Source organism: Malurus melanocephalus, unplaced genomic scaffold (assembly GCF_030028575.1).
Source record: "Malurus melanocephalus ecotype Western Australia unplaced genomic scaffold, MMel_1.1 scaffold_707, whole genome shotgun sequence".
Taxonomy (NCBI): Eukaryota; Metazoa; Chordata; class Aves; order Passeriformes; family Maluridae; genus Malurus; species Malurus melanocephalus.
Window position 1 is genome coordinate 260130 of NW_026623939.1, and position 22478 is coordinate 282607.

At 44.4% G+C, this 22478-nt stretch overlaps 2 protein-coding genes across 3 annotated transcripts in view; one reads left to right on the forward strand and one right to left on the reverse strand.

Annotated features, from left to right (window-relative positions):
* The window catches only part of VTCN1 (V-set domain containing T cell activation inhibitor 1), an 8085-nt gene extending 1410 nt beyond the window's left edge, over nt 1–6675 (forward strand). Inside the window, exons 2-5 of the mRNA XM_057384408.1 lie at nt 3017–3081; nt 3975–4322; nt 5518–5796; nt 6479–6675. Of these exons, the coding sequence (XP_057240391.1) occupies nt 3017–3081; nt 3975–4322; nt 5518–5796; nt 6479–6600 (814 nt within the window). The 3' untranslated portion in view covers nt 6601–6675. The remainder of the gene's footprint in view (nt 1–3016; nt 3082–3974; nt 4323–5517; nt 5797–6478) is intronic.
* Nucleotides 6676–7928: 1253 nt separating this feature from the next.
* LOC130584433 (CST complex subunit CTC1-like) lies at nt 7929–22466 on the reverse strand. Of its 2 annotated transcripts, XM_057384403.1 has the most exons (22): nt 22355–22466; nt 21212–21458; nt 20136–20332; nt 18409–18553; nt 17782–18084; nt 17482–17610; nt 16927–17153; nt 15258–15429; nt 14972–15172; nt 14677–14803; nt 14362–14476; nt 13585–14038; nt 12738–12881; nt 12389–12459; nt 11532–11641; nt 11059–11224; nt 10753–10839; nt 10509–10668; nt 9954–10018; nt 9589–9751; nt 9340–9466; nt 7929–8454 (listed from the first exon to the last, which is right to left on the reverse strand). In XM_057384403.1, the coding sequence occupies exons 1-22, from the start codon at nt 22414–22416 to the stop codon at nt 8294–8296; spliced, it is 3633 nt and encodes a 1210-aa protein (XP_057240386.1). In that variant the 5' UTR covers nt 22417–22466; the 3' UTR covers nt 7929–8293. The 2 variants fall into 2 exon arrangements, with proteins under 2 accessions (XP_057240386.1, XP_057240387.1); XM_057384404.1 differs by lacking the exons at nt 7929–8454; nt 9340–9466; nt 9954–10018 and adding an exon at nt 13163–13252 and having other exon boundaries at nt 9652–9751.
* Nucleotides 22467–22478: the final 12 nt, after the last annotated feature.

The following is a 22478-nucleotide window of genomic DNA, read 5'->3' on the forward strand; positions in this document are numbered from 1 at the left end:
CTACAATCATCAGCTGCATACTGGAATATAAACTGTTGTTTTGGATTGCCCCTGCCATGCAATTTTTTTTCCACAGTGAACTTTGATATGAAGAGGAAGGCAGGGGACCTTCAATATCTTAATATTCCAGTTCTTTTGACCCTTTAAGCCCATGCCTGAAGGAAAGCTTGGTCCTGCTGGAGCTACAGATCTGGAGGAWTAGGACTGCTTCCTGTCATAACTGGGCTGTGAGCCTCTCCCTGTCCTCAGGCTGAGCTCTGCAACATTCAGACAGCAAATGAATGAATGAATTTGATGCCAAATTTGATTCCARGTTTGGCTGATGAGGAACAAGACCATGGAAAAGATGGTAGGATACCTAGAAGAGTATCCCACAGGCTGCCAAATTGGCCCTGAGGACAGAAGTGGGGTCAGGGCTCTGATTTTTGCAGCCTCAGCCACCTGCATCAGTCTGTTCCCATGCCCTGGAAACACTGGGGGTACCTGGGGTACTGATGCACAGAAAATTGCTTTTTGCTTGGACTGCTTGGTCTGGGCTGCTGCAAAACACAGCTACCACCAGCATGTGGCTGGGATGCCAGGTTTGTCTTGTTCAGTCCGTGCTCCAGATCTGCTCATTGCACACATTGGGCTCACAGGGAAATCTTTGCAAGGCTCTTCTGATTCCTGGATCTTGCAGTTTCTGCAGAGGAAACTCCAGAGGCAATAATTTCTCCTTTTCTCAGCAAGGGATGTTGAAATGGGCAGTGGCATCTGTATATCCATAATTGCCATTCCCCCTGTGACAAATGAGCAGCTTTTTTTCAATCCACCCTGCTGCTGCCTTGGAGTAGGGGTGGGTAGCAGCTCCTGGGTGCAAAGCTAGCAAGGCTGGGTGGGCAGATGGCACCAGCATAGGACAAAAGATTGGTGTGGCCTGTTTGTGCTGGTTTGTGTTTGTCAGTAAGATGAGGATGATTTTGTACAGAAGAGTGTAAGGGCAGAGGATCCTCTCCAGGCCACAGGATCCTCTCCAGAACCAGAGGCAAACGTGGTGGCATTTGAAGCATTCAGGGACTGCACAGGGGGACATCCTGGCTGCTTGTCCCCCTGCCATATCCCCCAGCATTTACTGATGAAATCCCCTGTAACCCTCTGGCAGCATCCCTTGGTTCTGAGCAATTTCTCTCCTGCCTGTCATTGGGAAGAAGGATTTTAAGATATAGGGATAAAGGTGAGTCACATYTGCTGTGTGACAGCACAGMGTGATTGCTGCTTGCATTTTGCTTCCCAGGCGTGAGAGCTGAGTCTGATCATGACAACCTTGGCTGAGTTTATAGCAACTATCTTGCTCTGGGATCAGCTCCCAGACTGGAAATTGTTGGGAGATGGATGTTTCTGGGTGTACATGAGGCACTTGGCATCTTCCCCAGAAGAGGAAAGCACTGGCTGTCCCACGGTGAGCCTGGCTGGGACCTCGAGTGACCTGGGGTTGAACCCCATGGGACATGGCAGGATTTTGTTGGGAACTGTCATGCTGCAGATTCACAGCAGCCAATAAAGCCCTCATCTCTGGGACAGGCAGTGGCTGGTGATGGGTCCCTCRCTGCCTGGTGTCCATGTCTGGATGATATCCATGGTTTTCATCCCAGTAGGGACAGATGTGACCACAGCAGGGAGAGGAAGGAAGTAGAGRGAGAATTTCTGTCCTTCCTGGCCATGAGGGAAAGCTGGTGACAACAGGGARGAAGCCAAAYATGACATCTCCYKGCTCTGARGGCATCTRGGCAGAGCTTGGTATRGATGTGGATGTACATATGRATTTATGTGAACCCTGTGGACTTASCACATATTTTGGTGAAATMCACAGTTYRTGTGCAARCAGGGCTTCCTCAGACAACTTCCAACTGGCTTTAWGAATGAGGATGGAAGGTGGACAGTGGGGGGGGGGAAACAAATCTGCTCATCTCCCCTTTGCTCTATTTTCTCTTTCAGCCCATCTTCCCTGTCTCCCTTCCCTGCTGCTCCCTGCAGGACAGGCTTGTTCTCATGATGCAGTTCCCTAGAGCTCCATATCAGCCCTGTGATCGTGGCATCTGTAGAAATTGAGGAGTGGTTGTACAAGGTTGTACGAGTCACCATGCAGGTGCACATCAGTGGAGTCTGTGGTTGGAGGAAAGCTGGTGGCCTCTCCCATGGGAGGCTCCTCAGTGTTTTGGGAAAGTGTGCCACAAACCAGCAAATGCTGCTCTCTGGAGCAGAGCAGCTGTTTTTGTGTGGGCACAARGGCTGTGACCCCTGACAGCCTGCCAGGAGTGTCTGTGACACTGCTGGGCACCATCATGAGCTGCTCACCACGGGATGTASCTGTGGGTTTTGTGGGGAGCTGCTTCAGGGTTTGCTCTGGCTGGGAGCTGAGTTTGCTGCCACAAKCCCTCAGTCCACAGGAAAATGTGTTTGTGACCACATGACAGCTCCATTGTACCCAACTGTGCTTCTGGGTCTGTCTGAGCTGGGCTGTGCTTGGCAAGGCTGTGCTGATCCATGATGTGCTGCCCTCCTTCTCCTCTGGCATGGCTTGTGCCTTGGCAAGTGGTTCTCTGCTCCTCAGTCTCTCATTCAACAGCCCATCACCCATCTCCATAGGAGCATCCCAAATCCAGCCAGCTAAAAGAAGTGTTTCCAGACCCCTCCTGCCCATTCCCTGCTTTGTACCTGGTGTCTCCTGGAGTCAGGGGTCTGTCTGCTCTGCTCACTGCCTGGCTTATGCACCAGGGAATGCAGAGAGGAGCATCTTCCACTGGGAAAAAGCCTGGCTCTCCTGTCACCAGTCCCTCAGTGTTGATGATGAGCTGCTCACATGAATGTTCATCATGGCTGTGGTCATGTTTTTCACCCATCCACCTCATTCTGGGTCAGTGGTTCACSTGTCTCGACCTCCTTTCTGCTCCTGACTCTGCAGATGGCCAATATAGGGGCGGGGTGTGAAGGAAGTGAGCTCTGCACTAATGCTGTCCTTTCCTTTTTCTCCCAACAGCATGACTACAGTCATTATCATCCTGGCTGCAGTGATTGCCCTGATCATTGGTTTTGGTGTCTCAGGTATGTGACCGCTCACATTTCTTGCTTTTACTGCTGCAGTGATGAATTTCTGCCCTGCCTCTACCTCCATGTGTCCATCCTGGATCATGTGTGGAAGTGCCACCCTTTAACCAAGATTTGGCACATGTAGTGCAGCCTATGCTGCCAGAACTGTAGTGGCAGAACTGAAATTTCCTTGGGCTTGGMACCCCAAATCTACAATATAGAAAGTCTTGCACACACTGTGCTCCTTCTCCTAGATAGGATGGTATTTATTGTGAAATCAGAGAGCATCTGCCAGCATGGGGCACATTCCCCAGTTCCCTCAGAGATAACAAAAATGTATGGCTTTGGCAGCCTCCTTGGAATGTGCTGAGTGAGGATGAGTAATGAAGGGCTGCATGGGAAAGAGGACCTGGCTCTGGCAGTTCTGGCAGCCTAGGATTTAAAATGCTGACTTTTCYTAAACGAAAGAAAAAGGTTTGGATTTCAGTAACAGGGAAGGAGTTGCTATTTCTCTGCCAGCATTATACCTTCCAGTCACATTTATATTGGATAAAGGGAGGCCCTGACTAAGAAAAGACACAAAAACCATGCACTTCTGGCAGCTGCAAAGAGAAAAATACCTGATAATTATAAATAAGGAAATACTGTGCAAATTCTTCTCAAACAAGTAAGAAGAGCTACTTTTTTAAGCACTCTGCTGCTAAAGAAATACTCCTGTGCTTTTTCTTGGCACATAAACCACAGGAGCTGACTTCTGCTACCAGCACTGGTAGCAGCCCCTGGTGTCCTTGCCATGTGCCTGGGGTTGTTCAGCCTCAGGTTTGGTCCATGACAACCACAAAGCAGTCTGGCCTTTCTCCACTCTTGCTGCCTCACCTTTCTCCAGCCTCCTTTCTCTCTCCTTGCAGGCAAACACTCCATCAGTGTGACAGCACTGACATCCCTGGGGAACATCGGCCAGCGCAGCATCCTGGGCTGCACTTTTGTACCCGACATCCAGATGGACAGCACAGTGATCCAGTGGGCCAAGGAGGGAGTAGCTGGGCTGGTTCATGAGTTTAGAGGTGGCAAGGACCACCTGCAAGAGCAAGATCCATCATTCCAGGGCCGCACAGCCGTGTTTGCAGAGCAGGTGATGGGTGGAAATGCTTCCCTGGAGCTGAAGGATGTGCAGCTCTCCGATGCTGGCACCTACCAGTGCTCTGTCACCACAGCCAGAGGGAGTGGGGCAGCAGTGCTGCACTACAGGACAGGAGGTGAGGGCTACAAAGAACAAAATCCTGCTGCAAAATGTGTGCTAAGGTAGCTTGGTTGGATCTGCCTGCAGCATTGCTCCTCCAGCAGCCACTACCACACCCTGCACCCCTGGGTAGGGTATATTTTTCTGGCTTTTAAAGAGTATTTATKGCCTTACTCACTCTTTTGACATTCTTGTTTTCATCTATTTATCACAAGTAGTCTACCAGCTATGTAACTGACTRCAAATACCTCCTAAAAATGGGAGTAGCTAATTGATCTTATAAAGAGTCAGATTTTACACTTGTTAAAGATAACATGGTAGTTTTTTCTATTTTTTCTATTTCTAGAATTAAGATATATCTCCAGCCAGAAAAAGGGCTGCATAGTAAAAATTGTAGCATATTTAAAGTAATCCACACAGAAAAGGCATTAGAAAGAACACGTAAAATGCTGTAGCAGGCTTTATTTCCAACATAGCTGTAATAACTGTTCTGTGGGGAAAGATAGGGATCTTYCAGCTGATTTTCTTTAGCTCTCCCTTTCACCAGTTCACTTCTAGGTCCTACTACCCAAAACCAAAGCTGATGAATACAAAGGCAGGTATCTGTGCTTTGGCTGTGTACAGCCCTCCTTATTCTAGGTCTGTGAGGGATTGCTCAGGAGAGRAAATGGCCTCAAGTTGCATCAGGGCAAGTTTTGATTTAATATTAAGAAAAATTTGTGCACAGAAAGTGTTATGAAGCCCTGGAACAGGGTGAAGTCACCTACTAGAGATTTTAAATATGTGCATTTATAGTTATGGCTTAGTGTGGACTTAACGCTGGTTAATAGTTGGACTTAATCTTAAAGGTCACTTCCACCTTTAATRATTCTGCAACACYTACAATTAGATGTTGGTCAGACACRCTTCTTACTGAGAGGATTCATCATCTTTCCCCCATTATTAAGAATAACTTAAAGACACTAAAGCTGTGCCACAACCTCAGCAGTTGCTGGTCTGCCATGTCCTAGGAGTCTTTAGATCCCCTCTGGTTGTCCTGCCATGCCCAACCTGCACAGACCTCTCTGTCTGAGCCTTTTTTGGGTTTGGCTACAGGCAGAGCTTCAATGCTAAACAGTGAGCAGCCTAGAAATAGAAATTTGGGACTGGTAGATGCAGTTGGCTATTTCACACCCAGTTCTTTGTTTTAACTCTCTGTTTTCCCTTCCAAGCTTTCAGCATCCCCGTGGTGCAGGTGCAGAGCAGCAGCCATGGGGACACTCTGCAGTGTGAAGCCCCACGTTGGTTCCCTCGTCCTGCTGTGCACTGGACAGCTCTTGGTGACACTGAGGACCCTCTGCCCCATGCTGCCAACACCAGCTACCAGCTGAACCCTGAAAACATCACTGTGAGAGTGCTTTCCTTCCTGCACAATGTCACTGCTAACACCACCTACACTTGTGTGATTGAAAACAGCATTGCCAGGGCTACAGGCAACATCAGAGTGACAGGTAGGGATCAACACCACCCAGAGAGCACAGGCATGGGGGAAAAGGAGATTTAAACAGTGCACTGGGGGTTCCTGCAGCACTTGTGCCACTCAAGGAAGGACTGAAAGCATGATTAATCCAACTGAAAGCATGATTAATCCAACCACTTCTCTCGCTGTCCCTGGGATGAGGGAAAGGTTTGTGTTCAGTCCTGCTGTCCCATGTGCTTCTCATGGTAATTATTGCTCCCTCATGGGGACAGAACTGCCAGGGGACACACTTCAAAAGAGTGCATTGCTTGGAATGTYAACCAAAACTAAACCAGTCAACCAACCAAAATGAACCAAACCCCCTGATTTTGACCCTTTAGCCAGTTGAGCTTAGATCCTATTCGTGTACCAAACCACCAGGCCTCTTTAGCTGTTACAAATGACAATATTTTTGACTCCAGCCCAGTCCCTTTATTTAAAAAGTGATTTTACTCACAGAAAATCAAACTTTCCAAAGACCCTATCTTCTTTTGAGCATGAGGATGGTCATAACTCTCTAGAGTGATGCTTCATTGCAGTGGGTCTCTAGTAAAACAGGCAAGATCTATCTTTACCCCTATTCAGAAAAATGGGAAGGAATAAATACACACACTTTATTTGCCTTCCCTGCTGTRTTTCTTTTGTGGTAATCTCTCACTGCTCTTCTGCTACAGATTTCAGCATTACAAAGGTGACCAACTTAGAGCTGGTGAACTTGAATGCAGAATCAGTGTCATCCTCCTTTCCAGCCTGTCACTGGATGCTTCTGCTTCCCCTGTATCTGCTGTCAATATAAGCTCTCTATAAAGCAATTGGAAACTCTGCTGGAGCTGGAGGTAAGCTTGGAATCTTTCCTTGTCTGATTTAACACACTGACCAGAGCTCTGGTCATGGGCAGAAGTTCAGACACAAACAGGAAAAGGGTTTCCCGCAATACAGCTGAGAACTGCTCCTTCAGAGCACTAAAAGCAAACAAATCTTAACTCCTCCCATACAGATTTGATTCACCCATTTCTTGGCTTGTGATTCTGACTGTACTAATAAAACTAAATTTTATTAAAACTAAAAGAGAGACAGTTAATCTCTTCCATCTTCTTGGAATTCTATAATGAAACTCTCTGAAAAATATGTAAGTGGCAGAAAATGGATTAGAAAAYTGCTACCAGCCTTGGAATATTCTGGCAAAGGCAAACTACTTCCTTACAGTCCTGTAAGAGGGCTGATGATTGCATTTGTAATGTGAAATAAAAGAGGAACAGATGAGTAGGTAGCAGACACAAAAATAACATACAAATGAGGAGGAAAAGGAGACTAGGGAGATACTTCTGGGAAGTTCAAATTCAGAAGCAAAGTTATTAAACCCAGATGTAATAACAGAGACAAATTTTCCTTTTTTTTTTAAGTATTATCTGGCACTTCCACTCTATTTCTCTATGACTGTCTGTTACTGTCTTATTCATATTACATGACTACTTTCAGTTGCACTTTTTAATCAGATTTGATCTCTTTGTCTTATCACTTATAGTCAACATTTTCCTCAGGTTGAGATAGTTTATTTTTATTTTGGGGTTGTTTTGTTCTCTTTTTGAAGGGTGGAGAGTAAACTCAAGTAAAATTTTACTGTTTTGCAGAAAGCATCTGCAGAAAGAAAATAAGGCTGTCACAGCAAAACTTGCAGAGACCTCTGCTTTAAATTATTTTGGCAACCTTTTAGGATGGAGTCTCAGAACTTTTTTTGTGTGGTACCATCTTGTTTCACTCACACTTTGATCTCAGAAGGGGACAGCAGACCTTGAGAGGGAACATAATTCATTCATGCTCAATAAACCCAGTGCCTGTCACAGCTCAGTGCCTGCCTCTTCTTACAAGCCCCACTTAATGTTCAGGCTGCTGTTTATAAACTGTAAAACAATGCCCAAATAATCTTGTCATTTAGTATTGTGATTTAGTCTTCAGACAGCAATTTAATTCACTTCCCTTCTCTTCTTGAAGGAAATGCCTTAAAAGTGTAATTTTAATTATTTCAATTAGGTTAAGAATACCATACCCTATGGGAACTGTATAGTTTTGTTAATGGTCTCCATATAGCAAATAAACCTTAATATTAAAATAGATACTAAAACAGATACAGTGTTCCTTAGGTAATATTTTAATAGCTTTATTTAGTAGATATTACCACAAAATTAGATAGCTTTATTTAGTAGATATTACTACAAAATGCACACATTGTGTGCCCCTAGGCCCAAGGCAACAGCTGTCACACAGAAACACTGAACATCTCTCTTCCCATATATAGCCCAGTGTCACTGGGTGACAATGACTCAAAGTGACCATTCAGGAGTTCCAAAAGTCACAGCAGCTTCTTGACTTCACCCTGTGCTCACAGGCTTATGCTCCCACTGGAAAGGAGATAAAAAAAGCTCCTGATTCCAGTCGGTATTTCCAAAATTCCTCTCCCACTGGGAGAGATATTAAGCAGTGGCTCCCACTCAGCAGGAACTGGATGCTGTCCTCATCCTCTGGCTGTTCAGGTAGCATAAAGCATCTTGTTCCACTTCCTTTATGTTCAGGCACAGCAGAATTGGACGAGGTCCCACTTGTGACACRAACTCCACTTCACCACAGCGAAAATTGCGCAGCTGCAGAGGAGCTGCAGGGGAAAGATAAAACTGGAAATAACTGTCTGTGCTCCAGCAAACAGCTGCTGAGGTTGAGGGGGAGGGAAGGCCTTGCAGCAGCCACTTGGCATCTACTAAACCTCAAAGCACAGCAKGAGGAATGATTCCAGGATGGAGGCAGATGAATGCATTCCACCAGCATCTCTCCAGATTAGAGGAAACGGAATTCTACACTGTGAAATGCTGTGAACCACGTGCTGCTCACAGAGCTGATGCACTGAACTTTGTATCCTCTATCAGCACCAGCAACCTGCCTTTACAGTGTACACAGCAGCCAAAAAGATGTCTCCACATCTCACTGATCCTCTGGTGATCTTAGCAAATCAACCCCTGCAGCACCTGGACTCAAAGTTAAGCACTAGGTATTTGTGCAAACAGTGTGAAGAATGTTCCCTTAACACAGCAACTGCACAGTTGTGGCAGCATGAGCTCAGACCTTAGCACTCATGAATTCAAACCACTTCAGTGCTGATTTCTAGGTGAGGATTTTCAGGCCTAGTATTGACCCTTACATGCTGTGTCTACAGTGAAAACCCACTTGATTTGAGAGGTCTGCACAATAATTCTGGCTGATCAGATCTTTCTCAAAAACAGCTCTATGTTTCTGTGGGAAGTAGAAAAATTATTGTATATTGTTTTAGTGACTTCCATAATATTATTTCTCTATTTTTGTGATGATAAATCTGCTAAGATACATTTTAGTTCTACACTACAGAATTCCTAATTCCAGGGAAATCCTTCAAATATCTTGCTTTGTGCGCAGTGAAGGCAGCTCTCCTTCCCCAGCCTGCTGAGATGCCTCCTTCCCTCCTTCCTTCCCACACTAATTATCAGAAAAGCCAGCAGTGCTTGCTCACCAGGTTGCAGGATCTTGGAGGGTTTCCTGTCCAGGCTGAAATCCAGCAGGATAGGGCGACAGATGAGAGGGCTTCTGCACAAACTCCTTAGGTAGGAAGCCACGAGATCCTCAGGTTCCTCTAGACACTGAGGAARGGAAGAGTGTGTTGCTAGGGAGTGTTCAGAGCAAGGCAGGGAGGAAAGGGAAATCCTGTCCAGCAGAGACTGGAGCCCAGCACACTGCAATGCTCCTTGAATAACTCACTCACCCCTGTGCCAGGAGCTTCCCCGTGCTGAATGTACACACTGCCCCTGCTCTGCACACAGTTCTGCACAGCTTCCCACTCCAGAGGGTTCAGTCCCAGCACTGCTGCCACGTGTTCATTTCTGCACAGCACCACAGCTTCACCTGTTCCATCCTCCACCAGCACCCTGTGCAGGGAACAGGCAGGTRGGATCAGAGGGAGGGCAGGGCAATGCCTGGTTCCCTCAAAAGGCTCACATTTGAAGATGTGGTAACTTTATCTTTGCTGTTCTCTCCACATCCAATCCTTGAACTGATTTTCCCCCTSCTGTTTGTGGTGTAATTTGTTCTGTCCCACCTCTTCCCACACCAAATCCCTACAGCACTTACCGTGCACTGGCTTGCCTCACTCCTGTGTTTGATGGACACGGAGGATTGTATCGTGTGCACCTCCCCTGATGGAAGAATAAAGCYACAGCTATGGATGGCTGCTATAAGAGAGAAGAGGAAGGGCCACTGCCTTTTTTCAACCCTTCCCTAATTAGGTATCCAAAGGTTTAAAGAATTTCACTCCATTTCCAGTGAGTGTGTTGGGAAGTTTATATGGGGACAAAAATCACCTGCTGCAAAGTGCTGATCCCCAAAGCAGTGAACAATGGGAAGAGCAGAGCATTAATAGAGTAGGATTATCCTCTTCCATGTCCTCACTTCACCCCCAGTCCTATCTGCCAGCTTGTCTGGCATCACATACATATTTCTAATCAGTTATCCCTTTGATCCCCCTCGAATATGCAAGTCCTTCTCAAACTCTGGAAAAGAGGATTTGCAATTGAGATAGGAACTCTCTACATGGCAGAGAGTTTCTTCTACAYRGTAGCCAAGGATGTGTCAGAGTAAAATAWGTGCAAGACCTCTCAGAGATTATGTTTGTGGAAGCTTGAATACCTCTTTGAAGATGCAGCTGCAAAGTGAGCAAACCCACTGCAGGCACACAGTCAGTACACAGGACAAGTGGCATAAAATCCGGGCCTGGGACAGCTTTTGCAGCTGAGGTGTCAAGCTGGATAGAAACACTAGTGAGGGGGATGAGGCTTCTCCTGCAAGGCTAGAAAAAATAGGAATTTGAGAAACTTGGAACATAGAAACCTTTCTTGGGACACTGTAAGATGAGAACACAGCCAAAACTTACCTAGAAGGAAAAGGTAGGTGAGACACTGGCAGAGATACGATGCTCACACAGCTGGAGGCAATGTATGTGCAATAAACATTATGGAATCTGCAACAGGGAGGAGCAGATGTCAGAAAGAGCTTGCAGAACCCAAATGCTCAATCTCTTGGGCTGATCTTCATTTGTAACATGGTAGGACAATAATTTATGGTAAGGGATTGGGAGASATGAAGGTGAAAGTCCACATGGGGRGGTCAGATTAAGAGATGGTTTCAAAGCCAGTAAGAGAGATCAGAGACACAATCAGGGTTCTAAAGACAGGAGCACCTTGAGATCTTGCGTTCCAAGTTCTGGAAGAGGACCTTGGCTCCAGGCAGCAAACCCCAGAGATGCTGCAGGTAGCTGGCAGTAATGTAAATGTCCATCACAACAAGGGAGCCTGGRGCAGCTGAGACACTGAGCTTCACACTGTGATCCCTGGAGAGCAGAGGCCCTGAGGAGACACAGAACCACACAGACCATGAGCTCACTCACACAGGTACTGAGATGAGCCTGCTAGAGAGGTTTTTCCTCCATCACAATGTTCCACATCCCAGATTTTCCAGGTACTGCATTCCCATTCCCATCTCCATCTCCATTCCCATCTTCCTTGCCCTTTGACATGCAACAGGAWGCAACATTCTGGCATTTTTCCCCTATTCCCAAACACAGCAGCACAGTTAGCCAAGTACATTGGCTCTCTGAAACAGAAAGAAGCAAAACCCAACCTGTTGCTTTTCAACAGGCTGCCACAATCTTACCTTTCTGCTTTGGAAGGCCASTGGTCACAGGTGGCTTCTCATTCTTGGGAGAGGCACACAAGGTTCTCTCCACAATCTCACCACAGAAAGAAACGAGGGAACCTGTCAAACTGAGAGCAGASCAGSATTTTTGTTCTACCTGAAGACAARGGAAATGGAAGAATGCCTGATWTCAAGATTGCCATGAAGTTGATCAYTGTTGCTTAAGCCAAATTTCTGGGSAACATGCCCTTGAGCTCCTGAGCTACTGGATTGAGGGCAGCTTGCTGCAGCCTACCTCTCCCAGGGACAAGAGGCCCTTTAACTTGCTTTCTGCTTTTTCAGGGTCACAAGAGAAGAAGGGTGAGGCATTAAAGCCTTTCTACCTGCAAAACTCCTAATTGYTTTTCTGATCTGAAGAAAGAAGCCAAGAAAAAACCCACAGTTTATCATAAGGCACTGTTGAAAATTCCAGTATATATTCCATGCATACCATCCCAGATTAAACATGCTTTGAACAGAAAATCTTCCAGCCTTAGTATTTGTTTGAGCAAGGTATGCTAAAACCATCTAAAACCAGCAAAAATTAGCATACATTCAGTCTCATTTTCCCTGCTGTGYTTGTTTCCACTTCTGAGAGGAATTTGACAGACACCTTTGGGACCTAGTCTAACCATTTTCTGGTCACCTACAATCTCTTTAGCTTGGATAACCAGGATGGGAGAAGTCTGGACTACTTGCACACAGGTAAACTTCCAAACCATGTTCCTAGGGTGGATATTTCATTGCAGTTTAATATAGCACTGTTCCCAATAAAAAATAACACAGACCCATTCCCTAAAACACAGTCATTTGTAATTTGGGGCAGACCAACATACCTGCTGCTAAGCACTTCTGGAATGGAGGAAATTCTTTGGTCCACGCCTGTCAGTACTGACATGACTTTCAGCTAGAAGTGAGGGAGACATGGCCTCAGATGGGTTGCAGTTTACAGAATCCCCAGCCAGAGCAGAAAAGACAAGCTCTGCATGCTCAGAGGTCAACAACTCATATTTCCTCTCCAGATGATCTCTGAAGCAGGAAAATGTGAAGCCCAGCAGCAGTCTCTGAGGGAGCTTAGAGCAAAACTGTCTCATCAACAAGACACTCTGCCCTGATTATTTTCTAGCATTCTAGAGAGATCTACAAGTAGCCTGTGAAAGCCTTGAGTAATTAGGCACTGCATACCTGGTGTTCAGGCAGACAAGAGATCCATGTCTCATGCTCTAAGTGCCAGTTGTCTTGGACAGGCAGGCACAGAGGGCACGATGACCTGCTCAGGAATGTTGTTGGCATAGGTGGAAAACAGAGCTTGTTAAACACTTCCAAGTCCTGAGATAAGAGTGATAAGGCAAAATTACTAGAAGGAAGGAGATTCAAATTACATAGGAAAAAATTAAGAACAGTGGTTTACAAAACAAAAAAAAAAAAAATCCATTGAACTCAGAGCTCTGAGAATTTTAATCAAATACAGAACTAAAGCCATTTCTTGGCAAGACAGAAGGAAATTCCAAGCCTTGAAAACAGCTTAGTCACCCTCTGACTCCTTGACTCCCACATGCAGTTCAACAAAAGTCTCCAAGAGGGAACAGCAAGAATAACTTCTCTCTTACTGAGCAGCAGGGCACAAGGAAACGATACAATCCATCCACGTGCAGGAATGGAAACCATCGAAGAGACTTTCCCATAAACAGCAGCAGTGCCTGGTGGGGGAAAGGAGGAGAGAGAGAGAGGTGATGAGAAGTGTTAGGAAAAAAGGTATGGAGTGAAAAATATAGCAGAAAGAGAGCAAGCCCAGCCCAGAGGATGTCTTGATAAAGTAAGGTTAGCATCACTAAGAGAAGGCAGATGCACTTACAGGAAGGTGACAGAGAGGAGATGGAACTTGCCTGGGGTGTAAGAAGGAATTTGCCAGCACAAACACACAACTGTACCCAACCCAAAAATCACTTTTGCATCGATACTACATTACCACATAGGCTCCCTGAGGAGCCAGCTCCCAGATTTATCACACCACACCCCAAAGATGCCTCACTTCTTGCTGTGTCATGCCCTCCTCTCCATCAGGGCCCGTCTCCTCCAGCTCTGGCAGATTCCCAGTTTCTCTAGGGTGGCTCCAGAGCCGTGGTTTGCCCAGCCACAGCACTGTGGCTTGGAAGCTGCACTGCCTCTCCTGTGTTTCTTTAGCTTCTTCTCCAGACAGCTGGTAATTGCGCAGCATGAGACCCTCTTTCTGGGTCACCAAGAAAAGCTGAGACACACAGCTCATTGTTCTGCTACTGCTCTGACAGTCCTCATCTCTGCCAWTATCTGCCTTGGGATCCTCCAATTTCAGCATTTTTGCCTCTGGGGTTTCCAGCTCRGATGTTACGTTGCCATCTTTCTTCTTCCTCAAAGAGGAGCTGTTTCCACTCCTAAGGCCTTTCTGGATTTGTCCTTCAGCTGCATGGAGAACCTGAACATCCTCAAAGTAGAACTGCACATAGATGCTGAAATGACAAATGGTAACAGTGAAACTCCATTTCTGACAAGTGGCTGTCCAAAATAAATCAACTGCTTCTCTGGGAAAAGCACTTCTGGTATTCAGCAGGAGCAGTGGGAAAGAGTGGAGGGCAGCTCTGAGGCTGTATATATTCTGAACAAAATGGAGATGGTGGTTTGTTGCTGAGAAAGAGCTCATTTTATGCAAATAGCAAAGTACAGTTGCTTTGGCACTAAAATGCTATGTTGAGAAGAAGCCTTACCACAGTCCAAAACACTCATGGAACTGGAAAGTGATGATTTTACCTGCACATTGAATAAAGGGACTCACCTAGTTTTTTTCTCTCTCACATGCTCCTGATTTTCCAGGTGCTCCCAGGAGGGAAAATCAGTCTTAAGGAATCTCTCTACTACAAGCTGGTAGTTCTTCACCTGCAAGAGTGATCCTGCAAATGCATCAGAGAAAAGAGYTCAGCTAAATAAAAAKAGAACATAAAACCAGTAAGGTCAAYATCCTCATTTTAAAGTCACRAGGTCAGGSAGTGACAGTTCAGCACCTCCACACCATCTCTCTTCTTCCTTGTTTTGGAGCTGGAAGGCAGAAGAGCAAAAGCTCAGCACCCAAATACAATTTAGTGGGACATACCTATGAGAGATGTCTGGGCAAAGGGGCTGCCATCCTTATGGGAGATCACACAGGGAAGAGTGCTGCTCTTGTCCTGCAACTGGAGGGTACTGCTCCTGGAGGAGACCCTCAGCACACCCAGAAGTATCTACAACACAAAGGAAGCTGCAAAGAGCATCAACAATTCCTATCTTTGAAAGCCATAAATCAAAGTGTTTTCACACCACAGTGAGAAAAGCWGTGTCATTCCCTAATGGGAGAAACAGATATGCACTGGACAGGAAGGCACAGACAGGAAAGGGAACAAGGCATTTACCAKTTGGGGCTGGAAACTTCCAGCTGAGAGTGTGCAGTAGGACCAGGCCAGTCTACGATTCAGCTCCTGGGTGCCCATGTGCTGTGCCTCTGAGGGTGAAAGCAACTGGGATGGACTGAAACCTTCCCAGCTCTTCTGTTCTGCCACACGACACACTACAGCCAGAGATGGCACCTGGCATGGAGGGTTCAGAGGCAAATACTACCAACAAAAGAGAGAAAGAACAAATCAGATGAGTTTCTCCCTATCAGACAAACAGGAAAGAGCTCCCAGAACATTTACTCACTTTCTGCAGGGGACACTGGTGTGTTTTTGCTAGAATTTCATTATAAATATCTCTTGCTTCCTCTCTGTCTGGCACCATAGCTTGCAGAAGGGGAACAAGGAACTTTTCAGCAGCTCCAGAGTTTCGGTGYTTAGAATTAAGCAGTCGAAGGCACCCAAAGAAACAAGAAAATCTGAAAAAAAATGCTGACCATTAAAAGCAGTCCTTGCATGTTAGTGAATCTTGCATCTAAGTCATGGATTCATTCAGTTTATCATGAGTCAATATGTTGTGAAAGACAAGAACTAAGGAGATCACAAAAACATGAAGTGATAAAAGAATAGAACATTTAAGGCTGATGCAGATTTATGATGGCAGACAARAAATGGGAAAATACACAGAAATGGATAAACTGGCAAAATCTTCAAACTCAAGTGGCCAAAAAAAAACAAACCACATGAAAATAATCTCCCTTTAAGTCCCACAAATGGATCCAAACACATTTTGGCAAGGCTTTATATGATTACTCATGTTAGGTACACTTGGCTTGCTTTCACAGAATGCAAAAAAAATCACAGAAATAAAGGCAGCAATAACCAGTCTACTCTTGTATCAATATTTTCCTCATGTAAAATTAATGCTGGAAGTTTAGTTTACTGTTTTTGAATGCCTAGAAGTGATCACACTGCCAGCAAAAAATATGGCTTAATAACAGAAAGTGAACTCAAATGAAAAGAGATAACAACTAACTCACTGGACCAATTTTTAAAGCAGTAGCAGGACTTAGCAATCACATTTAAAGAAAATGAAAAATATTATAAAACCTGAAACTTATAGCTAGCATAATTCCCAGGGCAAAACTGAAACTGTTTTATTGGAAAGTATGGGCAAAATTCTACAGTGCCAGCAAAGCACAGGAACACCAAGCATTCTATAAACTGTTACCTGACTGAGATTGAAATGCATGTATTTTGAATTCCAAGGCAGCAGTTACAATGACTAACCATAACTGCTCCAGAGCAAACAAATATTTTCACTAACAGAAACTAGAAATAAAGACAGAAACTGGCCCACAGCTGTCCTGAGAACAGAATGCAGAGTCAGGAAGAGCAAGAAGCCATCTGGAAGACTCAAAGGTAAGCATGCATGGGAAAATTTGCCAAGACAGAAGCTCTCAAATGATCACACTCCTGGCAACACTCAGAATATCTCAGTGATATGCTGAACAGCTGCTGCTGCTTCTGTGAGCAGTCAGGACACAAAAGCCTTTGCATCTAGTCTGCAACTAGTTGCAATCTAGTTGTAGCAGCACTTTCTGGCTTCAGCCTCAGTGCTCACCTTGATCTGCCCAGTAAACCACACTGGCAGGCAAATGTCCCTATGGTGCTTCTGTATTTCAGGACAAAACATTTCAGGCAGGATTATTTGAGCACAATGTTCTGCAGCTTCCCAAGAGCTTTACCTCACCTGTGTTTGAAAAATCCACAGGATTTTCTCATAAGGGCAACTGCAAGGTAACAAACAACTGGACATGATGTGGAATCTGGATGAATGGTTTACTTAGGTCAAAAAACCAAAAGCAATTGCTGCTAATGGTATCTAAGCACAGGAATTTAGTGATCCCTTGTTCTAGAAGGTACCCTACAAAGCACATTAGGGCATAGCCTGACTTCAGAAGGGTTGTCCTCACCTCTCCTCAAACATCTCCAGGAGGCTCACCAGCCACAGGTACAGTGGCATTCCAAGGCTGAAGCGGAAGAGCAGCTGTAAGCAGAGATTTCCTGAAGAGTTCAGTGGCTGGAAGGGGGTGCTGAGCCTTGAAAAACTCTTCAGCACAACGGTGCTGCTCAGGCAAGCAGCGAGCACAGTGAAAGGGAAGGACACCAGAGGCTTCTGCAGGAGGTGGACATCAGTGAGCTGAGATACACAACATACAATGTAAGAGAAGGGATAGCCAGGCTGCCACCACTCCCCAAAACCATCACCCCACCCTAAATCCTTTCTCACTCAGCTGGATTATCTATAATCAGGCCTGAGGCAGCTAGCAGAGTTTAGGAGGAATCAGATAATAATCATATCAACTCTCTGACTAAACCTATGCAGTAAGATCTCCTGTTTCTTCTAGATACTTGCTGAAATAATTCCAATGTTCCTGTAGCCTTCGTTGACCCACACACTCATGAGCCATTCCCAGGGCCTGAGCCTTTTCCACTGAATATTTCATGATTTGCAAGTCTCAGCTTACCTCCACACACGTTCCTGGTCTAAATCCCCGTGCAGAGTTCAGCAGTGGCCGGTAAGCAAGGCACAAGCAGATTTGGTTATCCAGTAAAAAGAGACCAGCTTGGACATTAAGTATTTTGGTGACAAATCCCTAAACAGAAAGCAAACAGAAAGTTACAGGTGTGTAGAGAGTCCCAAAACATAAGAGACTCACAAGCCTGAGCAGTAAGAAAATAAACTCATGAAGAAAATAAGTCCTTGGAGGTCAGGAGCTGAAACCCCAGAGCATGAGTGGGTGAAGGCTAAGCCTATGAATCCTCACCACATAGGAGATGATCCTGGACTCTTTGGTTGATCTTGATTTCTCCTCTTCAGCTCCCAGCTCCAAGGAGCCACTGAGATGCTCAGCAGTCTCAAGGGAAGAAGACTGAGTGGATTCTCCTTGCCAAGCACTGTTCAGTGGCTGCTCCCTCACCTGCTCTGCACAGTAGGGCAGAAGGCAGGAAGAAACACTGGTGATGAACATCCTTTGTCCAGATTTCTTCAGGCTGGACATACTCAGRCCTGTTATTGTGTACCTGTGACCCAGCTGGAAGACATGATGCCACACCAGCTGGCTGGGTTTCTAGAGCAGAAAAAAACCAAAAGCAACATAAGCATAAACCTCAGTGGAAAAAATTCTTCCAACCCCACTCAAAACCCCCTTTTCCCTCCAGAGGATTGCCTCACACTCTTAGCAAAGAGCTGTATCTGCCAGACATTCAGGGACACTGCAACTGCAAGAGGGAGAATGATTGCTTTTCTGCAGGGTACAGAACTAGATAAAAAGATATCACTAGTAAAAGGAGGAGTAAACCAAACTGGGAAATCAAGGGCAAGCTTTGAAGGATTAACTACCACATACACAGATACAGACAGTGAATTTGTGAGCAAAATTCCAAGGACTTACCTGCACCAGCACAGGGACACAAACAGCTGAGGAAAAGCACTTCAGAAAGGCAAAGAAGAATGTTTTGTGGTGAACACAAAGGAGAGGCCCCAGTCTGGTCAATTCTCCTGCTACAGCAACCTTTGATCTTCTCTTACATGGAATCCTAGAGGGAATTGAAGAGGCAACTGAAATCAGAGATGAAAGAATGGCTCAAAAGTATCACAAAAGCAAAATAAATATGTACCATGCACTTTCCAGGAATATGGGATCCAACATGGTAATATGGTCAATCTCTCAGAGAGTTTTTCAAAACACTATTTGGCTACAAAATTTTGTACTTTAACTTTTCTATACTAAATCCCTTTGATGTTTTAGTATTTGAAGACAGAAGGGTTGTGTTGAACAAATTCACATGCTCCATGACAACAGCCAGGTTATAAAAAGTTTTAGCACAAACAAGAAGCTATATATAGGTCTAAAGGAGAAGAAAAAAAAAAGCAATTATTTTCCAGAAAACAGAAATTATTTTCCAGAAAAGAGAACTGGGATTTGTAGGTCCATGGAACATGACATTGTGGAAGCTCTAAGCCTATAAACAACAGGCCTGAAAGTAAAATGGAATCTTTCTAACACTCTTGGCACAGAGTGAAAAAGCAGCAAAACTGAAAGCAGATGACAGGCAAGAGAGGTGCTATTTCTTGAATCAATTCTGTTTGTTGTTTCAAACCTACATTTCAAAACTTTTTTTAAAAAGTAATTTTAAAAAAAATTATGTTTGTAATTTTCATTTCAGCTCCTACTGGGTAAAACCATCCCACTTACTCTAGACAAAAACATTGATTCCAAAACATATAAACAAATATCTAACTTTATGTCTTTAAAAAAACCCCAACCACTAATAGACCCCACTAATAAAACCCCACAGTAGTACCAGCATCTCACTGTAACATATAAATTGGTCAGGTATCAATCAATAACAATTTATATTAAAAGTCTGAGAACATGTACTGAAATATGGAAATAGTTTTCTTGTTTAGAAAGGTCCCTTGAGCTAAATCAAACACTTTTTTTTAGCTTAAAATAAGTTTCTTACAAGCAGATAAACCAAATAAAAACATAAGATAACAAAAAAAACAAACCTAACTGAACATGATTAGTGACATTTGATTGTAATTAAATTACATCAAGAATTCTCTGCTCAAGAAGATAAAACATGATATAGCACAACTTGAAAATATCAACTTAGTAAGATTTGCAATTCCATTGACTCACTTTCACCTACTGTAAACTTAAAAATTGTTATTTTTATCAGTTGGCATTTTACTTTAATCTCATTAATCTGATAAGAACTCGACCAGTGACACATATATTAACATCATAATACACTATCAGATTACTTTCAATTCTATTTTTGGTTCATTGGAGGCTAAAAAAAAAAAAAAAAGTGCTAATTTTAGCCTTAATGACAGTTGAAACAATACTCTTCTAATATTCTTTCTGTAATATGAAGTACTGGAAATACTTAAAATTTGTATTCTTTTTTCAAATTACAGAATAAAAATTTCCAATGAAGTCCTGGAAAACCAATGATTGAACCAAGATGATTAAAGAAAGGCTTTGCTGTATAACTTTTACCTCCACCACTCACTGCTATGCTTCCACCTGTGGCAGAAACAGAATTTGTCTTCATGTTACCTGCCAAGCCAGAGATGTTTGTGATGGAGTTGAGGATTACAGATGTTTACCTGGAGGTGAGCAGTGGCTCAGCTGACACTGGGGAGGTGATTGGAATGTTGTGAAGCATTTCCTTGGGGCCATTTATTGGCACTGGATCCACCAGGATTTCCAAATACCCTGCTGCACTCTGGTCTGTCTGTGGAATATATGACCAGCTTGGGAAGACAAACAGTGACTCCAGCCACTCCAGTTCAAAGTGCAGGAGCTAAGTTAAAAGATAATGAGATAAAAGCTTGATATGGGTTTCAGCATGTTTTCCCAGCATTATTTACAATGTTTATTACTAATACATCCTTGCATGTGCATCACAAACTCTTGTGCTATGGCTGGGCTTCATTACTAAATGAGAGCAGTGTTTTCTGTCCACTCTCTCACCTTGCACAGAGAACTTCTGTCCTTCCAGATGAGCTCTACAGCTAGCACTTCCTGGCTTATAGTGACAACCTCACAGAAAGCTGATAATTCACTGCAAAGCTTAGTTATTTTCAGACTATTTTTCTAAAATTCTTGCTTTCTTTTGCCACTGCGTTTTTAGTTAGAAGTTCTTACCAATACAACATTTTTCTAGGCTTTGTCTTCTTGAAAAGCACAACATCAGTGCTCTGTTATCATCACTCTGGGGGTTATTTGTTATTTTGACTCCCCTTGCAATGACCTTCAGGAGGCTTTTAAGTGAATTGTCATGCAAGCTATTATTTCCTGAAAGTTTGTCATCAATGCATCACTGAATACACAGTACAGCTCTCCAGAAAGTTACTTCTACTCCTCCAGATGGAATTCAGCAAAGCAGGGGAGGTCTCCAGGCCACCTTGTACTGTGGTGAATTTAACAGAACTGTATTAACAGTCCCTTTTTTCCAGTACATTCAATATTTCTTCTCCTAGCAATGGCACATTTCACAAGTTCTATCCTCTGCCCAGGATGTGAGTTTTTGCTGTTTTCCTGCCTACATCCTACAGAGATGAGTTATTTTTTCACTAGACTCTGGCAGAACACCTGAAGCCCCTGGTGGTTTGTGATACTGAAGCCCCTGGTGGTTTGTGATACTGCCCCAGAAGTGAGAATGAACACAGAAACCTCATACCTCACATGGAATTATCCCAGTCTTGTCCTTCACATATAAACAACCATCTACCAACTTTTCTTCGTTTTCTTGCCTTCCATCTGTTAAATAACCAACCAAGATCAAATAAGTCCTTGGCAAAGTGCTCTGCATGGGTAAAGCACCTTGTCCTTGATGAGACCATTCCTTAAATTCATTAGTGCTCCAGCTCAGGTGGCTGCAGCATGGTATGCGCTGCTGATGCTGTAGGTCAGAGATGGAGATGAAGCTGAAAAAAAGAAAAAGAAAAATGAGAATAAAGCAGAATGTGTGAATAACTCACACTGCCTCATGGTTATTACATTCAGAAGAAACAGTTTCTCCTCGAGCTCCAGAGCTTGGTGGTTGGTTGTGGATGTAGCATGCTGCTAACAAACAGACCACTGATCTCACAGGAGATAAATATCAAGTACCTTCAACTCTTTATGAATTCTCCTCAGTATAAACCAAACTCTGGTTTAAATGTCATGAAATACACAAGGAGAAATATGGCTTAAATGAGATCAGCTGGTGTGAAAATCCAACACCTACATTTATCAACTATTACTTAAAGGTCACAAGTCCCTAATCAATTACTTCTCTATCGACAAGGACCATCTGCTGAAGTTGTGGAATAGGAGTCACACAAACATGACCCCAGGAGCATAAAACAAGAATGTTAAAAAGGTGATACATGTTAAAGTTACAAGACAGATTTAAATATGCATAAATGTCTATGAATAGGCATTAGGCTGATATAACACAGAATGTATTTAAAGAGGTTCCTATCCATACCCAGTGTGCCTCTGGCAGATCGCCAAGCACCTGGTGCCATATCCTTTTGCTTTTATGTACCCTATTGTCATTTATTAAAACCCTTTAAATTTTAACAAGAAAGTGAATCTCGTTTTTCACCCTCCTGAGCGGGCCAGCAGGATGCAGCCTCTCGGCGAGATGACCCACTTTGGTTACACGCCACACCGACCGCAAACACGGCACATACGATGCTTAATGACACCGCAGCACGGCGGGGGCGCACCGAGGCCAAAGGAACGCGTGTGGATACCCCTGCTCGACACCATCCCTCCCACAACCGGCCGTGCCGAGCTCCCGGGACACCCCCGGCCCGTCCGCTCCTCTCCCCACCTGTAGCCGAGAGGCAGCGCCCCGCCGCTCGCGTTCCGCAGGCACCGCAGCACCGCCTCCATCGCCGCCGGTTCCTGCCCGTCCGACCCCGGGAGAACCCGGCGAGCGAAATCCCGAGCCTCCT